General features: G+C 42.3%; 1 protein-coding gene across 3 annotated transcripts; it reads left to right on the top strand.

Moving 5' to 3' along the window:
* The first annotated feature begins 5,844 nt into the window (after positions 1-5,844).
* Positions 5,845-13,836, top strand: nfyba (nuclear transcription factor Y, beta a). 3 transcript variants are annotated; one of them, XM_040050799.1, is made up of 7 exons: positions 5,845-5,967; positions 7,777-7,870; positions 7,968-8,098; positions 11,643-11,840; positions 12,705-12,783; positions 12,855-12,934; positions 13,277-13,836. In XM_040050799.1, the coding sequence occupies exons 2-7, from the start codon at positions 7,777-7,779 to the stop codon at positions 13,307-13,309; spliced, it is 615 nt and encodes a 204-aa protein (XP_039906733.1). In that variant the 5' UTR covers positions 5,845-5,967; the 3' UTR covers positions 13,310-13,836. The 3 variants fall into 3 exon arrangements, with proteins under 3 accessions (XP_039906733.1, XP_039906735.1, XP_039906732.1); XM_040050801.1 differs by lacking the exon at positions 5,845-5,967 and adding an exon at positions 5,983-6,260; XM_040050798.1 differs by lacking the exon at positions 5,845-5,967 and adding an exon at positions 7,338-7,683.
* Positions 13,837-25,725: the final 11,889 nt, after the last annotated feature.

Here is a 25,725-nt window from a genome sequence, read left to right as displayed (position 1 = left end):
ACAGTAAAATCACATGTCCCTCTTCACTCTGAGGCTAAATACATTTATTAGATTTTACAGTAGTTTTCTGATTTGACAGTATCGCAGTATGTCCTTCTGACCCAATATAAATCACCTTAATGTGACTGCTGATTTCATTTTAGGTTATATGAAGAAAACTGGATTGAATTGATTCTGGCTTGGGACCAGCACTCGCAGCGCACAAGCTTCTGACGCTCTAAGGCTGGATTGTGTCTCCTCCAGTTTTGAACAAGGGACTTTTTCACATACAAAGAAAATGTGCTAACCACTACACCATGCAGTCACTGTTGTAGTGCAGTACAGTACTCGAGTACTTGATTGCTCAGTTGCTTTCCACCATTATTTGTTCTTTGCAGATATTAAACCTTGGATGTATTTAGGCCATAATTTGGGTTGATTACATGTCTGCTGTGTAAAATTCTCTAAGAAAACAGATAAACATCCCTCAAACTGTTAGAAGGACTATTTTTAGGATCTTAAGCAATTTTATTATAATATAACCTATAATTGATATTCTGTTTCTCTGTATTGTTGTAGGGTCTTTACCTTAAAATATAAAGTGCCTTGATGTGACTGTTGTGATTTGCTGCTATTAATAAAACTGAACTCTAATAAGTAAAAAAGAAATTACCATACCCTAAAAGACATCCAAAGTCTGCTCTACCTAAGAGACAAGGAGAGGCATTGAAAGTTTTGATGATGTGTTGTTATACAGAAAATTATCATATTGTTATCGTCATATACCTCAGTGAGAGAACAGTGATAAAGGAAGTCCACTCCTCCAACAGTCGGATAGTTCAGATCTTATTCAGCCTCGGAGGAGGCCAGGCTGCAGCAGGACGGTGACCGCCAGTCTGAGACCCGACAGGAAGCCAGCACGCTCCAATCCCTCAACAGACCCGCCCATCACCAGGGTTCGACCCGGGGAGTGAGGCTGGACTGGCGACAGAAGGAAAGGTATTTTAAGGTGATGGTCAATACATTTTAGATGTTTTTTTCTGTAGAGATGTTAGTTGACCTCTCTGTCTCTGTATGCCAAGATACTGAGGTCTGCTGTCAGGTGGCTTTTTCTCACATCCATATCTGCACCTTAAACTATTGGGAATTGGGAATTGGGAAAGCAGCTTAGATTATAACAGAAGTTTTATATTTTAATAGAAATGACTAATATTGACAACCAGTGAGGTAATTGGCTTCCCAGCAATAAATAGTCAGCACATTAATGCTACAGACAATCTTTCTGTGCTGCAGTTCATCTAGTGGCCACTGGAGGGCGGTCCAAACATATTACCAGTGCATGGATGTAAATGCAAAAATCTCTCAAAACTCACTTTTTAAATATATATGTTTTTCAACTTCACACACAATTCAATTCATTACTGTCAACAGATATTTGAAAGTATGAGAAATCTTATTAGGCACTGAGCATGTAATAATAACATTGTGACAAATGTCAGAAACCATCCGGGGTTTTGTCTGCTTGTTTGTTTTGTTGTTGTTGTTAAATAGCACATCATTTGTATTTACTGATGATTTCTCTGCAGTGATTCTATCAAAGATCGAGGACAGTGACTCCACAGCTCTGCAGTGCCCTCTTCAGCTCTAAACTGCACCCAGGTGTGTCCCACTGAAATGAATCAAGAGTTGGATATTTGCATTTGGACTTACACATAGTTATACAAGAACTCAAGTGCTTGTATTTCATGTGAAGTTGGAATGTTTGCACGATTAACAAATCTAGTGCTTATCTATAATTGAATGACAAATGGGGTCAAATAATTCATTTTACCATTTAAAACCAAAACATATTCTGTTTCACAAACATTCCCTCTTGGTTAAACATCCAACCATATTTTGTAGAGTCTTGGCCTCTCCCAGCAGTGATGCCGCTTGTTCAAATTTCCTGATGCTGTCAATCCTGAAAAACAAAGCTCCCAATATTAAAGGAAAGCCAAGGCAAGGAAAGGAAAGGACTTAATATTTATCATCATAGCTCTGGTTCAAAAAACTGAACACTCGCCCCTGGTGCCTCTTGGAGTGGTGGCCATGAGGTCAAAGACAAGCACCTTTTTCCCCAACGCTGCAGCTTCCTGAATGATTAAGAGGAGAGGAAAACAGTCAGAGAGCAACTTGAAGGAGAGAAATTAAATATTTAAACGGCCTAAGCATTTGTCCTTCTCAACAGTCCCAGCTCTTGTCCCTTCATCTCATTTCCACTCGTGTAGAGAGCTGCTCACACATCATCCCATTACCATGAAGCCCATTAATATGATAATTATCTGAGCTGGGCTGTGGCAAAGAGTGCATTCATTGACCAGATTAGCAGTAATTATGAGGTGCAGTTGGTGAAGTGTCCTCTAACTACTGGGAGCGCAGCAGGAGTTAATGCTGGATGCATACAAAGGAACGTGGGGATGCACAAATATGAATAAAAGGAGAGCAATCTATGCCTTATAGTAGTCATATAATGACTGATATTTGGGAATAGTAATTATAGAAGGTACTGTGTGGTTGCTAGGGTAGACTGTGAGATAGAGCCTGTTGCTTTAAGGCCCCTGTTCTGTGAAACCAGCTTAGATTCGGGAGATTAGATTTAAGATTAGGCTTCAAACTTTCCTATTTGATCAAGTTTACAGTAGTTAGGGCTGGATCCGGTCACAATACACCCTCCCTTAGGCTACATCCACACTCGTTTCCTCTCCTTTTTGGCCTCCCGTCCACACTGAGTCGCCGTTTTTTCCCGAAGAAAAACGCAGCGTTTTCAAAACGCTCTCGAAAACTCTCACAATGACACATTTTAGTCATGTGATGCAGTCATGTGACCAATTAAACTAAAATAGCGGAGGGCATCATACAGCAGTTGTTTTGTTTGCTCTCAATTTTGACAGCCCTATTAAAGATTAATATCAGTTTGTATATGCTACAAATTCTTTAATTCTCACTCGCTTTTGCAACTTTGTACTTTTGTGTTACTCGCAGCAACAACTCAACCTCATTGTGAGTCCATTTAAAGAACTCGGTGCTTTTCCTCGACATTCTGCCGCGACGTTTCAAAGAGCCGGAGAGTAAATAAACGGCAGACAGAAATGAGGCAGGTCGAATCTTTTTGTGTCGAATCTTCTTCTTCATGCGCAGGACTGGAATGTAAGCGTTTACGGCCGTTTCAATGTGTACGCACAACTCTGTGAAGACGACTGAAAACGCTAGTGTGGACGCGGAGCGTTTTCAGACGTAAACGACGTTTTCAAATTTATCCAGGCTAGTGTGGATGTAGCCCAAGTTACACCACTAGGCCTAGACTGTGCTGTACTAGGCTTCCCATAATGCACTTCTTGTTCGCTCACCTTTTTTCTCTCACTATGTGTTTACACACCTCTCTGCATTTAATCATTAGTTATTATTGTTATTCATCTCCAGCTCTCTTCCACAGTGCGTCTTTTATCCTGTCTTCCTCCCCCTCACCTCCGACTGGCTGCAGGCGGATGGCCCCGCCCCTCCCTGAGCCTGGTTGTGCCGGATGTTTCTTCCTGTAAAAAATGGAGTTTTTCCTTCCCACTTTTGCCAATTGCTTGGTTGTTGTTTGATTGTTGGGGTTTTCTCTGTATTATTGTAGGGTAGCACCTTGAGTTGACTGTTGTTATGATTTGGCTCATTTGATTGAGGTGAGTTGAACCCTTGGATCTGATAACACTCTTGTGACTAACCTTTTTTAAATGCAGTATATGTACGTAGGTTGTATAAAGTGCCTGCAAACCTGTTAAACAAATGTGTAAAAATACTTTTTCTGAGCGTGCTCATAGAGTACTTAGCTAGTGCAGTATTATTTTAAATTAAGTTTAGTAATCAAAGTTAAAAAGAGGTTTTCAAAAGAGAAGGAGCGAACAGAATGATTATTGAGGAATGAGGAGTTTTAGAAATAAGCATTTGTTATACAGGGTGGGCCATTTATATGGCTACACCGTAATAAAATGGGAATGGTTGGTGATATTAAAGTCCTGTTTGTGGCACATTGAAAGAATAAAGTTACGTTGAAACCAAGCACACCATTGTTTTTCTTGTGACATTACCAATAAGTGTGATGTGTCACATGGCCCTCTTCCTATTGAAAAAACAAAAGTTGTATCCAAGATGGCCGACTTCTAAATGGCCACCATGGTCACCACCCATCTTGAGGAGTTTGCCCCCTCACATATACTAATGTGCCACAAACAGGACTTTAATATCACAGTGCATCCATATAAATGGCCCACCCTGTATAGTGACTCATTAAGTCAGTCTTTGAAGACCTGTGACGTCTCATTTGTTTCATGTTTACAGACATTACAGATATTTTATCTGTGCTAAAAGTCATTTGGGCTTGTCGCCTCATTGAAGTGTGTGAGTTTATAGCATAAGCTTAGATGAAAGTTTCCTTTTCCCAGACGTGTGACTCTAGTTTTTGTCTATAATGCCGATCTCGTGTGTGTGTGTGTGTGTGTGTGTGTGTGTGTGTGTGTGACAGAGGGAGAGAGAGACTTTGAGATGCTGTGTTTTCTCTGGTACAGCACGATGTTGCAAATATTCTAGAGGAAAATCTTTGAATTCTTGACTAAATATCATCTTCCTAACACCTTTGACCTCATGCAACCGCTTACATCAGACTCTTTGGGATTGGAAATACACAGTCACAGTGGTAGTTAGGCCAGGTCACAACAATCATGCTGAACAACATCTAATCCAAATGAGAAGTTTTAAACTTTAAATTTGCAGAACCAAGATTTTCCACATTATCTGTGAGCAATGCCACAAATCCTAATAATGTGTCTGTCATTGCAAAGGTTCCTAATAGTGGTATGTTGTAAGTAATAAATTTGTTCTCCTACCTTCTCCAGTTTTTATGAAGTCTCCTTCATTTGAAGCTATACATAGCTAGGATAACAACATCAAATATCTTACAATTCAACTTTTCAATAAAACAATTTGTATAAAGAGTATAAATATCTATGAGTATATGCATTTCCGCCTTCTTTCTTGTCTAGTTTATCTGAAAGCAAAAAGCAAGACATATCTCATTAATGAAAAACCAAACACATGTGCCCTAGGTACTATTTTTCTATTAAATGAAAATCAATCAGAATTGATCACAACTAATTAGTGTCATAGCTCTACCTGGGGTTTTTTAATGGACTGTTTAACTGTCGCGCCATCTTGTGGTGAAAATTGTGAATAACATTTTCAACTCAGCAGGCGCCACTAAGCAGTAAAACAAGGTTTGGGGATTCTGAGCAAGTGCACACGAAATGACCCAGACATACGAAAGCCCCAGACACAAAACAAACAACCATAAAGTGTAACACAAGGTAACCATATAGTGACTTGTTGTCGCACTTGGTTGAAAAATGCTCCCCGAGATGAAAAAGCCTACCTATCTCAGTCAGAAATGTCTGGAACTATTACTGTTGCTGCGCCTTTCAACCGCTTTAAAACAAAATTCGAGTGGCTGTTTTTTTCGGGTTTGTGTGTGTTTGTTCGTTTTTTACTTGTTTTTTTATTATTAATTTATTATACCATATGCCAGCGGCGGTAGGCAGACCACGTAGACGTTTTCTGGAAATCCACGCGCTACAAGATGCGTTCATTTGCTGCCGTAGATGTAGGAACTACATTTTCTGTGAGATTACATTATATTACATTATAACCAATGTGTACTTTATCTAAGGATGTAAGGGTTTTCTACTTCGTTTATGTTACTTCTTGGACATATAGTTTCGATAACAGTACCAACTACCATTCCTATGTAGATGTGGGCTTGTGCGGTACTGAAGGTCCTGAACGCAGCACGGGCCTCTGCTGTTGAGATGGGGTACTGCAGCCGCGGCTCCGCGCTGGGACTGGTCCTTTTGCAGCCATTTTCTGTCCAACCAAACAGCCGTCTCAGGAAGGTAACCAACCAGGGCTTCATTGCAGGTTTGTTCCTGGCTCCGGCCAATGATTGCTAACCGATTTCTCGTTAGCTCGAATGGAAATGTCCGTCTCTGTCTGATTTTTTTATTTGTTGTCTGGGTGAATGAGGGCTGCTCATCAGGAAGTATCCAGCGGGTGAAAGTTTAAAAATGACTACTAAACATTTCGGCCCTGGTCACGTCTTGCTGTGCTGTGCACCACAAAGAACAGGCCAAGGCGGACGCGAATTGCGTTGGATCTGCAGTGAGAATGTATTTAAGGGACACTCAGTGCCTGAATAGGGTTAACTACTCAAGGTAACAGTCCACTGGAAAGCTTCTCTTCATTACGTTAAAAGCACTGGTTTCCCCAATATTGGCGAGGCCACGGGCTAACCCCATCCCCGGGTTAACATTAGCTAAAAATGTCACAAATGATAACCGCTACTTACCACACGGTAGCCAAACACATGCCAGTGTATTTAGCATGTGGCTAACGTAAGCTGGCCTCACCGTTGGCTTACAGCTGTTTTACGTTTTCCCTTTCAGATAAATGCTAACAGTTCCAGTGGGTAGCTAGCTGTGTCATGCCAAGTTAAACATTTCTCAGTGCAAACACACAGGCCGATATAAAAGTGCGCACAGTATGAGGGAGCGCTGTTATTGTGGCATTCCTCCTTATACACGCCTGAGTACCGAAATACGCTACTTAACCAAGCTAGTCGTTAGTAGAAACTCATGATGCAGATAAACCCTCTAAAACAAGCACCAAGACGCAATAGCAACAAACCCGCCAAGTCAGTCTGCTGGAAAACAAAAACACACGCATGTATCAGGATTGGGTGACAACACAAAACACGTTTGGCGCACTATTAACGGCCAGCTACCTCCACCGAATAAGACCTACTGATATTTAGTGTACATTGAAATGTTGAATGACTTAGTATTACGTTATAAAAACATTGCGATGGCCTTCTCTCCCTGATAGATGCGATGTTATAATAAAGTAGCCTTTGCCTTTAGCTTACCAGTTGATTGAATAGCGGAATGACCTCGTTAATTAATACGTAATAAAAGAAAAAAATAATTAAAGTGTCCTAACCTGCAACAATTAAAGCTAGCTGCCCCCTTATTTACAAAGAGTCGCTACAGTAACAGCTTCTTTTAGCTGGTATTATTTTTAATGCCCTTCCTGACACAAGCCCAAAGGGATTTGTGTCTCCTCCCGGGATCGAACCAGCGATCTTTCACTTGTTAGGTCAACCCTTGATGTATGTTTCGCTGTTGATTGCAGGGTTTGACATATGGCCTAAAACATTATGATAAAAATGCTCAACTCAGTCAGCATTGATCATTATCATGATCCATTTAAAAGTATTATTACTTTAAACTTTAAAGCTTCTGTGTTCATTTAAACAACACCTTACCCTACTCAATACAACAGTAGGTCTGCTACTGTCAAACAAAAAATCAATAAATAAAATGGATAAATGGTTTGTTTAACAGGTCATAGCTGCACTTTCTTTTGTGCTCACCCATGTCAGACATATCTAGGTCAGTCTGAGTGTTGGAGTCACAGTGTAGCTACGGAGAAAAACAGCAAGCAGGCATTATTTATTCTGTTTCATAGCTCAGAGCATAGTAAAACAGCATGTGGCTGAATCCCAAAGGAAAACATCTTCTCCTTCCTAGAGGAGCATGCATGCTGGGACCCTTCTAAATAACTCAGATCATGCCTAAGGTGTGGCTCTAAGAAGCTGGCTACATTCAGGCTTCATAGGTTTACTGTAGTGCTACAGCTCCAAATAACTAAGCCAGCTGTGTGGTATTGCAGATGGACGGAGACAGCTCGACCACCGACGCCTCCCAGCTGGGCATCACTGGAGAGTACATGGCTTCCAGTCACTATGTTCTCCAGCCTCAGGAAGGTAAGGAAAAAACAAAGTGTCAGTATAAAATCATCATCTTCATCGAAGTGCATTTTGGCTTTGTTCTTATAGAGCTGACTCTCTGTGTGTTTCATAGATGATGGAGATGAGAATCTGAATGACCATGAAGACGGCAGCAGTAAGGAGAACTACAGGGAACAGGACATATATCTTCCCATTGCTAATGTGGCTCGCATCATGAAGAATGCTGTTCCTCAGACTGGAAAGGTTTGTGAGGGATGAAAGGGAAGAGAAAGAAAACAGAAATAATAACGCCTTCACACAGTATGTTATTGAGCTCACAAAGAGATTCTTAACCTCCTCAGTTTCACTTTCATCCTGGCCACCTTTAAATAGCTTTCACTGTTACGATAAGCACCTCTTCTAGCTTTGCCTCAGCAAGAAGGGCCGTCTGGTGAGATGTCTCACTCATGCTACTTTGACAGCCATCGTTAGAGATGGGAGATCACTCTTTAATGTCAATGCACAGTCATACCTAGTACAATAGTGCTGTACAAGTCCTTCAGGGTGTGTGTGAATGGGTGGATGACTGAAAGTAGTGTAAAGCGCTTTGGGGCCCATAGGGACTGAGTAAAGCACTATACAAATACAGGCCATTTACCATTCAGGGAGGGAAGAGGATGTCCAGTGATTTTTGGGCCATATTAATGACCCTCTGAAGTGCTTCTTTGTGTGCCATGGTGCAGCTGGAGAACCACACACAGATGCAGGATGTCAGCACACTTTCAATGGTAGAAGACGACCAGCAGCTCCTTCAGGTCCATTTTTCTGAGGATTCTCAGAAAATGGAGATGCTGTTTTGCCTTCTTTACAACCACTGAGGTGTTTGAGCTCCACTGGAGGTCTGAGTCTATGTGCACACCCAGGAACTTGAAACTGGAGACCCTTTCCACACACTAACCATTCATGCTGATGCAGCTCAGACTTCCTCCTTCTAAAGTCGACTCCCAGCTCTTTTGTCTCGGTGGTATTGAGGTCCAGATTGTTGTCTACACACCAATCTGACAGCCTCTGAACCTCAGCTCTATACGCCGTCTCGTCGCCCCCAGAGATGAGCCCCACTAAGATGGTATCATCTGGGTGGGTACTGACGCAGTCATGTGTGTACAGAGTGTACAGTGGGGGACTCTGTACACAGAGTTGTGGAGAGCCGGTGTTAAGGCTGAGGGCCCACTCTAACTCGCTGTACACGGTCTGGCAGGAAGTCTCCGATCCAGCAGCAGGTGGTCGGAGGAAGTTCGATATCCAGCAGTTTAACTATTAGTCTGTCGGGGAGTATCGTATTAGAAGCAGAGCCAAAGTCAACAAAGAGCAGCCTGGCGTAACGGCCCTGTTGTTCCAGGTGGGAGATGGTGGTGTGTTGGTTGTAGCAATGGCATCTTCAGTTGATCTGTTAGCTCCGTATGTGGCAGGACATGATGTGATGTTGGACCAGTTTCTCGAAGCACTTCATTATAACAGGTGTTAGAGCAGCTGGGCGGCAGTCGTCGAGGCTGCTGATGTTGGTACACTTTGGCAGTGAGACGATTGTGGCCGACTTTAGGCACGGCAGGATGCAGGACTGGGGCAGTGAAGCGTGAAGATCTTAGTGAAGACCCCCCGGCCTCTCTGATGCCTCTTTTCAGCTCAGATCTGGCTGCACTGTACTGCTTGCTGTCACCAGAGCTGAAGGCAGAGTCACGTTGCTTTAGCAGGACCTGGATCTCATTAGTCATCCAGGGTTTCTGGTTGGAATACACCCGGAGACATTTGTCCACAGTGACACTGTTGACACAGAAGTTGATGTACGAGAGCACTGATGTGGGCTCTCGAGGTCCAGGTGTTCAAACACAGTCCAGTCTGTGTTTTCAAAGCAGTCCTGCAGCTGATGTGATGAATAGAATAGAATAGCCTTTATTGTCATTGTACAGAGTACAACGAAATTGGAGTGCCACTCCCTTGGTGCAAGTTTCAATAATAAATATAAATGTAAAATATAAAAAGTACAAAAAAAACAATCGTAAGTACTCAAACAATAGTATGTACAATATATACAGGATAGCAGCATTAATATAATGACAGTGACGGTATGGAATAGGTTCAATTGTTTTTGTGCTTATTTACTACGGTGATAGCTCTGGGAAAGAAGCTATCCCTGAATCTGTTTGTCCTGGTTTTATGTGACCTGTACCGTCGGCCTGACGGTAATAGTTCAAACAGTTGGTTGCTGGGGTGAGAGTGGTCCTTGATGATATTGCCAGCTCTGCTGAGGTACCGAGAGTTTGCAGTGACCTCCAGGCTGGGCAGAGAGCAGCCAGTGATCTTCTGGGCTGTGTTGATGACCCTCTGCAGTACTTTCCTGTCCGCAGCTGAGCACCCTGCATACCATGTTGTTATGCCGTACGTTAGGATGCTCTCTATGGTGGCTCTGTAAAATGTCACCAGCAGCCTCTCCTCCAGGTTGTTCCTCCTGAGCACTCTCAGAAAGTGGAGACGCTGCTGGGCCTTTTTAACCACCGCTGTAGTATTTGCAGTCCAGGAGAGGTCATCAGATATCTGCACGCCCAGAAACCTCATGGAGTGTACCCTCTCCACACAGCTCCCGTGAATGTAAAGTGGGGCCGGGTCTGCTCTGCCCCTCCTGAAGTCCAAGATAAGTTCTTTAGTTTTCGTGGTGTTCAGTTGGAGGTTGTTAACTGAACACCACTCAGTCAGTCTGTTGACCTCATCTCTGTAGTCCGACTCATCCCCCCTTGAGATGAGTCCAACCACTGTGGTGTCATCCGCGAACTTTATGATGGTGTTTGAGAGATGGGTAGGGGAGCAGTCGGATGTGTAGAGCGTAAACAGGAGGGGACTCAAAACACATCCTTGTGGAGACCCGGTGCTGAGTGTGATGGTGCTGGACCGGTGGGGGCCGAGTCTGACAGACTGTGGTCTATTTGTCAGGAAGTCCTTGATCCAGAGGCAGATGGGGGTGGAGAGTCCCAGGTGAGACAGTTTCTGGACCAGGATCTCCGGGATGATATGATTGAATGCTGAGCTGAAGTCCAGAAAGAGCATTCTCACATAGCTTCCTCGGTGCTCCAGGTGACTCAGCGCAGTGTGGAGCGCTATGGTGATAGCGTCCTCGGTGGAACGATTTGTCCTGTAGGCAAATTGGTGGGGGTCCAGAGTGGGAGGCAGACCGGCCCTGATGTGCTGATGCATCTTCTGGACAGGTTTTCACAGTCTTTGTGGCGGGGGGGGGTCAGTGTATGCAGGGATCAGCAGCATGGACATGTGGTCTATGTTGGGATTTGTCACTGTATAAATAAAATTGAATTGAGCTGAATAGCGTTCGTTTGGATGTCTCACTATGGGAAATGGAGACTCCATTAATGCCAGACAAGCTTATCTCAAGCAATCACTGCAATAGCCAGCAGCTCACCTATCCACATGAGGACCCAGTGCCAGCACTGCTCGAGCTACACCTGAAGTGGAGACGTCCAGCCTGTAAAACCAGACGAAGGTGAGAGGTGAAGACCAGCTCACTGCTGCACAGATGTCCTGGATTGACACCCCTCTGAAAAGGGCTCAGGACACTGTCATATAGCAAGTTAAGATATGCTTCAAAGTATATGAGGAGTACGCAGGGAGACACATCACATAGTGAGACGTGGAAACGAATGCTAAGAACAGCATTCTTTTTAACTATTTTTCTTTGGCCTGATGCAGTTTCCGAAGGCCAGCTTTGAATCGTCTGTAACGTCTGCGTCTCTTTTTTGCACAGATTGCAAAAGATGCCAAAGAGTGTGTGCAGGAGTGCGTGAGCGAGTTTATCAGCTTTATCACATCTGAGGCGAGTGAGCGTTGTCACCAGGAAAAGAGGAAGACCATCAATGGGGAGGACATCCTGTTTGCCATGTCCACGCTGGGCTTTGACATGTATGTGGATCCACTGAAGCTCTACCTGCAGAAGTTCAGAGAGGTGAGGCGCAGCTTCCCATTTATTTGGATATTTAAGTTGAGATTCTGAATATTGTCATGTTTCTGTGATTGCTCACTGCTCAAGTTTTGTGTTTCATTGTTAATACTGCTGTTTGATGGATCCAAACTCCTCAAATAACTCGAGAGCTATGAATGCATTGAAAGCTTTGATGATCACATAGAGTTTTAGAACATGATACTGTTCTTATGCCCTTTTTATCTACCTGTGTGATTCACAACAGTCCAATTTATCAGGACCATAAGGCAGCTGTGTTCACAGGTGTCACCAGTACAGTCAGATTTTTATTTGCAGTCTAATTTGATTACCCAAAATCTGATTAATTAGTTTGAAAAATGTAAGTTTGCACAGCTACTTGGATTCCTCTGACCAGTACTGAAGTGGTGCAAGTGGAGGGATTGGGATAGATGCTGTTAAGCAATGAAAAATTGTAGAATGGAATTCTCAGTCGAATCAGGGAATCCATAAACTCCAACAAACTTTTTTTTTCCAGAAAGCAACATAGTGCTAGTACCAGTAATGTTTGTGAATGAAGCCGTGGTCATTTCTGGAATGTGTGTGCTGATTAAAGCGTTTTCTCATGTAAGCTTATAGATGAGATATTATTTAGAAATTGGTAATTAAATCATGTTGTAGTTTCTTCTGGGTTCTTGCCATGTTAATTAGTTGATGTCGTTACTTGTAATGACTGTTAAATACAGCGGTCCTGCTCGCTGATGATCAGATAATCAAACACACGAGTTTGGCAGCACCTGGCTGCTTCTACTCTTGTAAATGCTGTACGTGTAATTGGTGTTTCGTAGCACTGCACAGAATAACGTGAAAATGTTTTCTGCTCTCTTCCAGGCAATGAAGGGGGAGAAAGGAATGGCAGGTGTGACTGTGGGAGAAGGCCTTAGTGAGGACCTCTCAGAGGACAGCTTCAGTAAGTGAAACACAAGCAGCGTCCCCCCGTTAATGAACAGTCCTAATCAATTCCACTTCTTTTCTCATCAGCAAATCCACTGCCAGCTGGGATTATCACAGCAGATGGTCAGCAGCAGAACGTTATGGTGTACACCACATCATATCAACAGGTAAAAGCACATAAGTGCTGTGCTGTCCCTTTATCTTGCTACTAAGAGGAAACACATCAGTCATGTAGTTGGATTGTTTTATCCTAATTTTGGAAAACTCTTTGCAGTCAGCTCGACAGAAAATTGTGTAATAAAAGCAGAAGCTAAACCTGATGACAGGTTTCTTTGGCTAACTCTGCACAGGTGTGCCTGAATACATTTTACATTTCTGTGTGGACACAGCCGAGTACTCGTTATAGTTTGTATATTGTCTCGTGGTCTTTGATTCGTATTCTTTATCTTGTGATTGTTTTTTGTGAAAAGTGGAATTTTGTTGGTGATGCTCGCTTCTCTTTGTTCCAGATTCCCACTGTACAGCAGATCCAGTTTTCATGACGAGGCTCCATCACTCCCAGCCTGAACGCCGCGGCTCCGTGCACACTCTCCGATCACCGATGACATCTGGCCCGGCCGACGGGTGAAGGTTATCAGAGAGAGAGCAGGGGGTGTTGCAGAATCCCTCATGTACAGAGAAGCACTGCCTGTTTAGTAGAAAGTGTAGTTTCTAGTTGCAGTGTTCCAGATGTTTTGGAGCTTCCAGAGCAGCTGGGAAATTCAAGGCTTTATTTTAAAGGCTAGTCTTCGTACATGATTTAGTGATGAATTCCTGTTTGTGCTTTCGTGTTAATGTATTTGCTTTTATGCCTTTTTTTCCTTCCTCTTCTCTGGGGTAGGGCTGGGATGGACGGGGTTATAAAGGGAAATGTTGCATTGGATGCTTTTTTTTTTCATGTCTTCTCTGTTTGAATCAAGAGGAGCCGTGTTGTTACTGTCTTACTAGATTATGCAGCTCTTTTGTAAGTTGACAGTTTACCATGTGCTTTAATGTCATAAAAATCCTTTGAATAAAATTTGAAAAGCGATGTTTCAGACTGAATTTTATTTCATCACATAAAGCACCTGCAGTTTGCACTTTTAGGCACAAGCTTCAGAGCCTAACAGGCAGCTGGCAGCTATGTGGGCAGCAGTGAAGGTACATCTGACTGCCTGCTGCAACAGGCAGGTTAGGATCCAACATGCAGGACTCAGAGTACTCGCCCCTCTTCCGTAGGGCTAACTACATGCTGAAGTATTGCAAACATAACTTATTAACATGTACACTTGTTTAAAGGAGAAAAACACCACCGGCCCACTTTGGTGCTGAAATTATTCATAAATGATATGTTTTTGCTTGTTCGTATGTAATAACGCCTGGTTATTGACACGCCATTAGGACTGCCTTTCATGTCTTATGTTTAGGATCACACCGGTTTAATGGTTGAAGGCCCGCAGTGACGTGAAATAATAACTCCCCTTAAAAGTGTTGAACCGTAAATGTAACGAGTCTTTTATTGGTTATGAAGGCGTCATTTATAATGTTTGATTTTCCAAACACATTGATGCTTTTTGCACAAAGTGTCAGCTCAGCCTGAATTTTACTTGGTTACTCAACTGCAGAGGTGTGGACTCGAGTCACATGACTTGGACTCGAGTCAGACTCGAGTCATTAATTTTATGACTTTAGACTTGACTTGAAAAAATGTTCTAAGACTTGTGACTTGACTTGGACTTTTACACCAATGACCTGGGACTTGAATTGGACTTGAACCGGTTTACTTGAAAAGACTTGATATTTTACCCCAAATATAAAATTTAACATGCATATTATATAGAGATTGAAAATGTGACGTCATTCACGGGTAGAAACCGCAAAGGATTCTGGGAACTCGTGGCAAGCGGTACTAGCGCACGCAGGCTTTCAATTAAAATCAGTTATACAGCGATAAAAAGAAACACAAAAATGTCAAGAAGCTGTTGTGTTATTAACTGCAATAGCCGGTCGCATGACAGCCACGGGAAGCCGACGGGTAAAGAGATCGGTTGTTATCGGATTACGTCGTTGAAGAGAAATTGTTCGAGTCATGTTTCCGAAGTAACAAAGAGGCGACGGATGGCCTGGATTGCAGCCATTCAAAGACCAAATATAACGTCCCAGAACACTCCAGCTCACAGGTTAGTCTGCTCCAAGCATTTCCACACAGGTCAGTCTGCTCTTGTAGTTAATGCGTCATTTTTCTTAACATAATTGGTGATATAGGTTACAAGCAAGTCTGGCGCTGAACAGAAATTGTCGCGCTATGCTCCTTTGTTTATTGTGCATAAATAGTGAATTGTCCTGGCACAATATTGCGTTTCGCTTCTGTTATTATGGTACATTGACAAAAACATATACTTTTATTCACAGGATAAAACAGGTTTTTTGTATCACTAATTGCCCAGTGCGATTACAACATACAATATTATTGTCACTGCTACATTTCTGTGATGCTACCAGAAATTATTTCCACTGCTAATTAATTACCGTTGAGCTCAAAGGTCCTAATAATAAACGGTTAAGGAATGTGTATTTATGACGACGATTTGTGAGACTGGTAAACTTATGATACGTACGATGGTCTTTCGTTCTACACGGTGCATTTCAAGGTCCTGCACCCATCCGTCGGTAAACTGTACCTGGGCTTGTTGCAGTGACCTGAAGTTACTAAACTTCACGAGTGTATGCACTCACTCCAAGAACCGTATGATTATAAATATGCATATAAATATGCTAAGATGAGATAGCTGACTTCATCTAACTAGCAAATGTTGTCCAGGCTACGTTGGTGATGCAGTTTTTTTAAATGTGTATGATATTTTTGTCATGCGATTTTAAAGCTGGTCCTACAACCGCATCCAAGAATAACATGCAGCTTATCTCAGAACTGTCGGTGAAAATTATTCTTGGAGCTAGGTTTAATTGAGCTGCATTTTAAAGAGGTGCAATTTCACAATTTGTGTATATTTTCTAAGTTCACTATTTTGTCATGTGTTGAGAAAAACACAGATTTTAAAATTACATGGTCTAATATTTACATTTAGCATATAACTGCAACATGCTTTTTTCGTTTTTTTTTTTTTTTTTAAAGACTCGAAAGGACTTGAAATTCAAAGTTTCAGACTTGTGACTTGACTCGGACTTTTACACCAGTGACTTGAGACTCGACTCTGACTTGCCTGACATTACTTGAGACTTGACTTGAGACTTGAGGATAAAGACTTGAGACTTACTTGAGACTTGCAAAACAATGACTTGGTCCCACCTCTGCAAAAAACTGTATCGCACATTACTGTTGTTAATGTTAGTCTCTGTAACATAATGTCCATAGATGATGGAGCTCCCCTACGGCCATTCATACTGCACCACAGTAATTAGGGAATAGATAATTAAATAGAAAAGTTCCTGTTTTTTGGATGGGCGGGCTTAAAGTCTACTATATACATTTTTGGTGTTGATTTGTTCATCTTAGTCTCATCTCAGTGTTTTGTTATTCCTTCGGTCTCCCCGGCCACGTACCGGTTTCTGTCTCCTCTCTGTGTTTCCCCCGGTCCCAGTGCCAAACCCACACGTCTTAGTCTGAGTCTCAGTGTGTGTTACTTCCTGCTTTATTTTGATAGTCTCCTGTCATGTATGTTATGTTCAGTTTTGTGTGTGTCCTCATCTCCTGCTGTGTATACATTGTCTGCGCCTCTCTCTGCTCTGTGTTACGTCCCCTCTAGCTGTGTGTTCTCCATAGTTCCTAGTTTGAATATATAAACATAATGATGTATCAATTGCAGAATACCCATATGAGGTCCTGTATGATATACATGCACACACCTCTAACTAACCAGCCTCTCTGAGGCTGATTTAAGGCTCATGTTATTATTGGGCGATAACATGTCAAAATGCTCCCTGACAGCTGATATTTTTTGGGGGTGGCTTCCTAATGTGCTCGTGGTGATCCTCAGAACCTCAGATCCAGTTCAAAATTTGAATTCCCGCGTTTTTTCAACAGCTTGAGTAACATAACAAGGCAAAGCTTCTTAAATAGCAAGACCCCAGTAGATAATGTTTTGAAAATATGTCTATTAAAAAGTGAAACTGTGGCATATAAAATAAGTACTGATGCTCTATATTAATGCTCATAACATACTCTGTCACTAAATCATCCAGATCTTTGTTGAGGTAAACGCAGAGCTCCCTGATTACACATCAAGCTCATTCAAATTATACAAGTATTTTTACCTGGCCCATGTGTTTCACTCTGCAGTCTTCTTCCTGTCCTATAATCTTGGCTTTTTAAACAGCTGTTTGGCAGATAGCACATCTGTCTTTGAGAGAAATCTGGGCAGCAGTGGCACCGTGGTAATACGCTTTAACTTTGCATTCATCTGAAAAGAGAAGTTATAACAAAAAATACTCTGAGAAACTCTAATTTGACCAGCACACATTCACATAATCCTTTACGGTTTCTTAGCTGTAGATTCCCAACTCTGCCAAAAAGAGCTCAAACATGAACCAAAGTGGTCATTAAACATCTTCACCTCCTCGATGACGCTATGAAATTCTCCCTGTTGCTGTCTTGTGAGAATTCAATTCATTTGGCACAACTAGCTGGAGTGAGGGGTAAGCCCACCCAGATAAACCCAGAATCTCAGTTTCATCCTCGTCTTCTAAATAACATCAGGACCAGCTGATTGTTGCCTGACTTCATGTTTTTCACACTTCTTTATTATGAGAACAATTTTTTAAAAGAAAAATCTCATCTCATCAAGTTTTCTGTGTGTGTATGTGTTATAAAACATTTATAGATCCAAAAGTGAGGAATTGCATGTCATGTGTATCTTTTACTTGCAGCACTCTCAGTGTGTAGGCCTTTAGGGAATTTCTGTTTTGAAATTTTTGCTACTTTCAGCTTCCTTTTAAACCACACATCATTAGTGCAGGGCAGCTCTGCCTGTGAAACAACAGGCATTAAATGCTCATTAGCTATTTGAAAATCGTTAGCCACTGAGAATACACTAATTTATTCACCTTTGACACTAATGAGACCATAGTACAGGGTGGGCTATTTATATGGATACACCGTAACAACATGGGAATGGTTGGTGATATTAAAGTCCTGTTTGTGGCACATTAGTATATGTGAGGGGGCAAACTCCTCAAGATGGGTGGTGACCATGGTGGCCATTTAGAAGTCGGCCATCTTGGATACAACTTTTGTTTTTTCAATAGGAAGAGGGCCATGTGACACATCACACTTATTGGTAATGTCACAAGAAAAACAATGGTGTGCTTGGTTTCAACGTAACTTCTTTCATGAGTTATTTACAAGTCTCTCTTTGTTCACAGCCATTGACATGTCGAAGAGGTTAACACGTGAGGAGCGGATCGAAATTGTGTTGATATCCGGTGAACGCAGTAACCGGGTCATTGCAGCAGATTTCAATGCAAGACACCCTACGAGACCACCCATCTCCCATGCTACAGTTAGCAAACTGCTTGCTAAGTTTCGTGAAACTGGTTCAGTGTTGGATTTGCCAAAATGTGGACGCAAGAAAACTGTCACTAATGAAGAAACATCAGTGGCTGTCCCAGCTTCATTCAGCAAGAGCCCACAGCGTAGCGCTCGCCGCATGTCACTGGAGAGTGGCATTAGTCGAACATCCCTCCGGCAGATGTTAGCTACTCACAAATGGCACCCTTACAAACTCCAGCTACTGCAGCATCTCAACGAGGATGACCCAGATCGGCCACAGAATTTGCAGAATGGGCAAAACAAAAATTGGAACAGGACCCTCAGGTCACGCAGAAGATTTTGTTCAGTGATGAGGCAAACTTTTATGTGAATGGTGAAGTTAACAAACAAAACCACTGCTATTGGTCTGACACTAACCCACATTGGATGGATCCCTCCAAGACTGTTGGAACAACAAAAGTGATGGTTTGGTGTGGTATATGGGGCACAACGATAGTGGGTCCATTCTTCATCAATGGAAACCTCAAGGCCACTGGATGTGACACATCAAACTTATTGGTAATGTCACAAGAAAAACAATGGTGTGCTTGGTTTCAACGTAACTTTATTCTTTCATGAGTTAGAATAAAGTTACGTTGCACAGAATTTGCAGAATGGGCTGGAAAAACTCAGGGAACGTGCCAGCTTCAGTGCATAAAGAGGGAAACATATCATCATGCATGGCCCTCTTCCTATTGAAAAAACAAAAGTTGTATCCAAGATGGCCGACTTCTAAATGGCCACCATGGTCACCACCCATCTTGAGGAGTTTGTCCCCTCACATATACTAATGTGCCACAAACAGGACTTTAATATCACCAACCATTCCCATGTTATTACGGTGTATCCATATAAATGGCCCACCCTGTACAAAAAAACCATGAGGAAAGTGTGACAGTCTGACACTTTTGTCTGTGACGTCTAAATCTACCAAAGTCTTTGATATACAGTTTGTGCTCATTACAAATTTCAGGTGCAACAAGAGGAATAAAAGAATAAAAATAATAATAATGAAAAATAAAAGGAATAAAATCGTCCACAAGTTAAAAATAAATATTTTTACAACTCACTATGACCAGTCAGTTTTCACAAAGGCAGTAGAACATAGTCAATATTTAACACAATGATCTACCAAAAACAACTGTAAACTACTTATTTCAGCAAATAAGAGCATCCATGCACCACCCAGACTTGAGACAGAGCTATCAATCTGTCGATCCTTTTTGTGTCTGGGCTGGGAGCGGTTTCCTGTGTTGAGTCAAATTAAGCTGCAGGCCCTGCGACAGACTGGCGACTAGTTCAGGGTGTACCCCGCCTCCTGGCCTTGGGTTCCAACCCCCTGCGGCCTTGAATACATACCTCACAATACATACCTTACTGGAAGCCTTCAGTGTGACACATACTACAACATATCATCTATATGCATTTTTATTTTTATCTGAAAATTCACCACTGAAAGTAGCTCCACTCTCACAGTCTCAAGGCTCTTTTCAGGGGGCAGGGGGCACTGTGTTCTTTTAATGGCTAAACGTACCACCGGCTACGGTTTTTATCATTACACACCAGCTCACACACCCCGGCTGCTGATCATGTTCCTTACACCGGCTGACACATCACAACACCAGCTGATCATCACCATCTGTGATCATCACACACCAGCTGACCATCACATCACACGGCTGATCATCACACATCACACCTGCTGATCATCACACATCAGCTGATCCTCCTATCACCTGCCTGCGATCATCACACACATCCGCTGCTGATATCACACATCAGCTGATCCTTTACACCTGCTGATCATCACACACCTGATGATCATTTACACCTGCTGATCATCACACACCTGCTGATCATTTACACCTGCTGATCGTCACACACCTGCTGATCATCACACACCATCTGATCATCACACACCGGCTGATCATCACACACCTGCTGATCATCACACACCTGCTGATCATCACACACCAGCTGACCATCACACACCAGCTGATCATCACACACCTGCTGATCATCACACATCAGCTGATCCTTTACACCTGCTGATCATCACACACCTGATGATCATTTACACCTGCTGATCATCACACACCTGCTGATCATTTACACCTGCTGATCGTCACACATCTGCTGATCATCACACACCAGCTGATCATCACACACCTGCTGATCATCACACATCAGCTGATCCTTTACACCTGCTGATCATCACACACCTGATGATCATTTACACCTGCTGATCATCACACACCTGCTGATCATTTACACCTGCTGATCGTCACACATCTGCTGATCATCACACACCAGCTGATCATCACACACCAGCTGATCATCACACATCTGCTGATCATCACACACCAGCTGACCATCACACACCAGCTGACCATCACACACCTGCTGATCATCACACACCTGCTGATCATCACACACCAGCTGATCATTTACACCATCTGATTATCACACATCTGCTGATCATTTACACCTGCTGATCATCACACACCTGCTGATCATTTACAACTGCTGATCATCACACATCAGCTGATCAATTCAATTCAATTCAATTTTATTTATATAGCGCCAAATCACAACAAAAGTCGCCTCAAGGCGCTTCATAGATACAGAGAAAAACCCAACAATCATATGACCCCCTATGAGCAGCACTTTGGCGACAGTGGGAAGGAAAAACTCCCTTTTAACAGGAAGAAACCTCCAGCAGAACCAGGCTCAGGGAAGGGCGGGGCCATCTGCTGCGACCGGTTGGGGTGAGAGAAGGAAGACAGGATAAAAGACATGCTGTGGAAGAGAGACAGAGGTTAATAACAGATATGATTCAATGCAGAGAGGTCTGTTAATACACAGAGAGTGAAGAAGAAACACCCAGTGCATCATGGGAATCCCCCGGCAGCCTACATCTATTGCAGCATAACTAAGGGAGGATTCAGGGTCACCTGGTCCAGCCCTAACTATATGCTTTAGCAAAAAGGAAAGTTTGAAGCCTAATCTTGAAAGTAGAGATAGTGTCTGTCTCCTGAATCCAAACTGGAAGCTGGTTCCACAGAAGAGGGGCCTGAAAACTGAAGGCTCTGCCTCCCATTCTACTTTTAAATACTCTAGGAACAACAAGTAGGCCTGCAGAGCGAGAGCGAAGTGCTCTAATAGGGTGATATGGCACTACAAGGTCATTAAGATAAGATGGGGCCTGATTATTTAAGATCTTGTATGTGAGGAGCAGGATTTTGAATTCTGGATTTAACAGGAAGCCAATGAAGGGAAGCCAATACAGGAGAAATCTGCTCTCTCTTTCTAGTCCCTGTCAGGACTTGCTGCAGCATTTTGGTTTAACTGAAGGCTTTTCAGGGAGTTTTTAGGACTTTCTGATAATAATGAATTACAGTCGTCCAGCCTGAAAGTAATAAATGCATGAACTAGTTTTTCAGCGTCACTCTGAGACAGGATATTTCTAACGTTAGAGATGTTGCGCAAATGGAAGAACGCAGTCTTACATATTTGTTTAATATGTGCGTTGAAGGACATGTCCTGGTCAAAAATGACTCCAAGGTTCCTCACAGCATTACTGGAGGCCAAGGTAATGCCATCCAGAGTAAGAATCTGGTTAGATACCATATTTCTAAACTTTTCAGGGCCGATCATTACACACCTGCTGATTATCACACATCAGCTGATCATCACACACCTGCTTACCAGATTAGTTAGTAAATAACAATTAGCTAATGTGGTTCAGACTAAAATCATCTCACTGTGGTAATGTAAATATAATATGGCCAATATTATATGTATTGTCAAATTATTATGATATATATATATATTAGGGGTGCAACGATACTCGTATCGATATTGAACCGTTCAATACAGTGTTTTCGGTTCGGTACGCATATGTATCGAACAATACAAAATTTTACAAAACTTTTCTTCTGACGATGCTGTCTGTGTTGAGAGCTCAGTGGATCTGCGTTCGACTAATCCGCCTAGGCTGCACTGTCGAGCACAGATCCACTGAGCGCAGCGCAAGCTAGCAAGACAGAAGCTAAGCTCATTGCAACACGGCAAATTGAACCTCCCCCACTCTCATTCAGATCTGGCGTTTGGAACTATTTTGGTTTTCATGTGAAGTATGACTCTGAAGGTAAGCGCGTCATGGACTAAAGTAAAACAGTATGTCAGATGTGCCACGCAATGCTCAATTACATGGGTGGGAGCTAGTGTGTTAGCGCAGTTTGCTTGTTAACGTGTTGACGCTGTCCAGCCTCACGCACGGGGCGATCCGCGGTAGCTTGTTAACGGAGATTTGCCGTGTTGTGGCGTTGATGTCATTTTAACGAGATTAATGCTGACGGCACTTGTGGGAACACAACGAATATGACTGCACATTTACTCCGACATCATCCTAGTGCAAAGACAAGTGGAAGCAGACAAAAACAACAAGCACGCATGCTACAAACTTTACCCGAGTCATTTAGACAGCCGTTAGCACCTGATTCTCCTTATGGGGACCTGATATGTTTAATATGCTGCTGAGAATATAGCCGAGAAGAAGCGCATAGTATAGCTTTTATTTTGAAAGAGCCATTTCTCTGTAATAAACTCTCTTTTCCAAAGATGAGGGATTCCTCAATCAGAGAGATTTATTTTTTTATTACTTTGTTGTTTCAGCAACATTAAATTTAAAAACTGTACTTTTGAGTTAAAATATATAATTATAATTTTAATAAATGACAAATTAAAAAGGCATGAACAATTTTTTGTATCGAAAAAATATCGAACCATGACACCAAAGTATCGAACCGAATATATATATATATATATATATGTATATATATATATATATATATATATACATATTACAGGATATATTACAGCAGTGAGCTTGAACTTTGGGTCAAAGATTCAAGTTGCAGTTATTTATATTTCTTATCACCTTAAATCTTCAGTCAAAGACAAGTATCTGTGACAGTGTATATACAGATGTATTATACATAAGAGACAAATATTGTTTGTTTAATATGTTGGCATTATTACATTTGGCTCAATGCTTACATACATGTGTAAAAATGAAAATATACGAGCTGTGATAACTGTGTCTGATAGAATGAAGAGTAGACTGATATATGAAATATTCCTTTATTGGGTGAGAAAATCAGACCATGTCATAACTGCTTTAAGTCACACAGAATAGATATCAGAGCCTTAAACAGGCTGACGTCTGCTAAATGGGTCAAACTGGGCAGAAAGTCTACAAACACATAACATCCTTATAGAATATGATGTAACACTATAGATCAACTTAGCTCAGAATATATAAAGCATATAAACAATTACAGCAATATGATGCAACAAACACAGCAGTGCTACTGATCCAAAATACTCAAAGCTTCATAGAACTGAAACCAACATTTATTTTTAGCTCCATTCTGCTGCTGATACATACTTTAGGTTTCTGAACATTAAACTTGTTGCTGCCTTTCATAGTGTGTAGCTTGAAGGCCCTGAGTACTTTCTCCCACACTGGAAACACTGGGATGATAACATTATTTGAACATTACCTAATAAGACTGATTCAGGACTAGGGATGGGTACCGGTGTCCGGTGCCATCGTTCTGACATAAACGGTAGTAACCAGACCGAAAAGTAGCGCACATTTCGGTGCTTTATTTCGGTGCTTTTTTTTCCTGAGCTGTGATACACTTCTAGCCAATCATTTTACGTTTCAGAGGATAGTAGGCGGGGCCAGGTACGTACGTTCTTTTAGAGCAGAGCTACAGATTAAAAATGCCCAAGGCGAAGCGGTCAGAAGTCTGGCTGTACTTCACAGCAAAATATGCAAACTCAGCAGCCTGCAACAAGTGCTTTAAGCTGATACTGTGATACTGTCAAAGGAGGCAACACCTCAAATCCGATGAAACACCTGGCGACGCATAGCGGGGTTTTTTAAAAGCCAAGAAATGCGCTGTATTTGATAGCTTGCTGCGAGACCTCACACCGAGCGCATCTACTGCGGGTGTGGTGCCTGTTATCAGACCCGGAGTTAGCAACATCCCCAAAAACACGAAGAGGAGAGTCCTGGCCCCTAGCCCTGCCAGTGTAGCAGAAATGATGAGGATGATGATGGCAGCAGCAGCCGTTCTTCTCTGCGTGAGTAGCTTAATGTTGTTCGTGTGTGATTTACGTTGAGTAGGCTAACCACGTTATTACATTAATGCATGTAAGGTGAACTAGCAAACATCATCATAGCTACATGCGGCTGTCTTCTTGTTTGATGGCAGATACTCCCTTCACCCTGGCCAAAAAGGCTAAAATGACCAAAGAAAAAGTGGAAAACAGCTAAACATGAGAGGTTTTTGGATAAAGTTTGTGTTTAAGCACTGCTTCCAGCCAAGAGTGATACCATATATGCCCCATAGCTGCAGAAAAGGCTAACATTGTTATCTTTGTACAAAAACCAGCTGAACATGAGAGGTTTTTGGACCAATTTTGTGTTCTCCATTCTTTAAGCACCGGTTTGAGCACCGTTTGAGCACCGGCACCGTTTCAAAAGTACCGATTTGGCACCGGTATCAGATAAAACCTAAACGATACCCATCCCTATTCAGGACAGACAGTTATGTTAAACTTTCCTAGCAGTCCTTCACAAACAGGGGACAGTCTGTCTATTCTCTCCATCTGTCAACTGCTGCTGGCTCCTCCTCTTCCTCACACACTGCTGAGTTTGTCCTGGTGGATCATCAGGGGTGCAAAGCCTCACAGATGATGTGCAGCAGTGGGTCTCTCAGTCTGTCCTCACTCTGGACACTTGCAGTCGTCACACATGGAAATCAAATGTGTGATAAGCTGCAGGATTCAAACACAAGTGTAACTTATAAACACATGTTCATACTTTTATTCCACAATCAGAGAGAAAGAAACAGAGAGAGAGTGCAGGACAGACAGACAGGTGACAGTCTCAGGTGTACACACTGCTACACAACAGGAGGATTTAGTGTTTGTGTTATTACGAGTGTAAACAAGAAGAGTTCCAGATGGTGCAGTGGACACATGTGTGACTGCTGTGATTAAAGCATCTTTCTTTCAGCTTAACGAGTGAACCGTCAGCTCGTTCAAACACACGTTAAAGTCCGTTTGGCTCGACACCACCGAACAGAGGCAGCAATATAACATAGCTCACATTAACAGTGCAGTGAATCCTGCTTGTGCCGTGATGTTCAGGACTGCAAACCGAGCAGCATCACTGACTTTCAGCTTGTTGTGTTTGTGGATATATGACTGTGTAACGTTGGACCCAAGAAACATAAGCTGGAGCGAATATGACGACAGCAGAACTTTTATTTAATACTGTGGTTTTGTACTGGGACACAGACACTCCCGCTCTCTCTC

The sequence above is a fragment of the Simochromis diagramma genome, unplaced genomic scaffold (assembly GCF_900408965.1).
Source record: "Simochromis diagramma unplaced genomic scaffold, fSimDia1.1 OVJJ01000131.1, whole genome shotgun sequence".
In the NCBI taxonomy this organism is placed as follows: Eukaryota; Metazoa; Chordata; class Actinopteri; order Cichliformes; family Cichlidae; genus Simochromis; species Simochromis diagramma.
Note: the sequence above shows the minus strand (reverse complement) of the source record. Positions and strands in the feature narration are given on the sequence as shown.

What these genes read in the sequence shown, in the direction of transcription:
- nfyba (XM_040050798.1), top strand. An exon ending in ACCTGCAGAAGTTCAGAGAG is followed by an intron (nt 11,841 to 12,704) that starts GTGAGGCGCAGC and finishes GCTCTCTTCCAG; the next exon opens with GCAATGAAGGGGGAGAAAGG. An exon ending in ACACCACATCATATCAACAG is followed by an intron (nt 12,935 to 13,276) that starts GTAAAAGCACAT and finishes TCTTTGTTCCAG; the next exon opens with ATTCCCACTGTACAGCAGAT.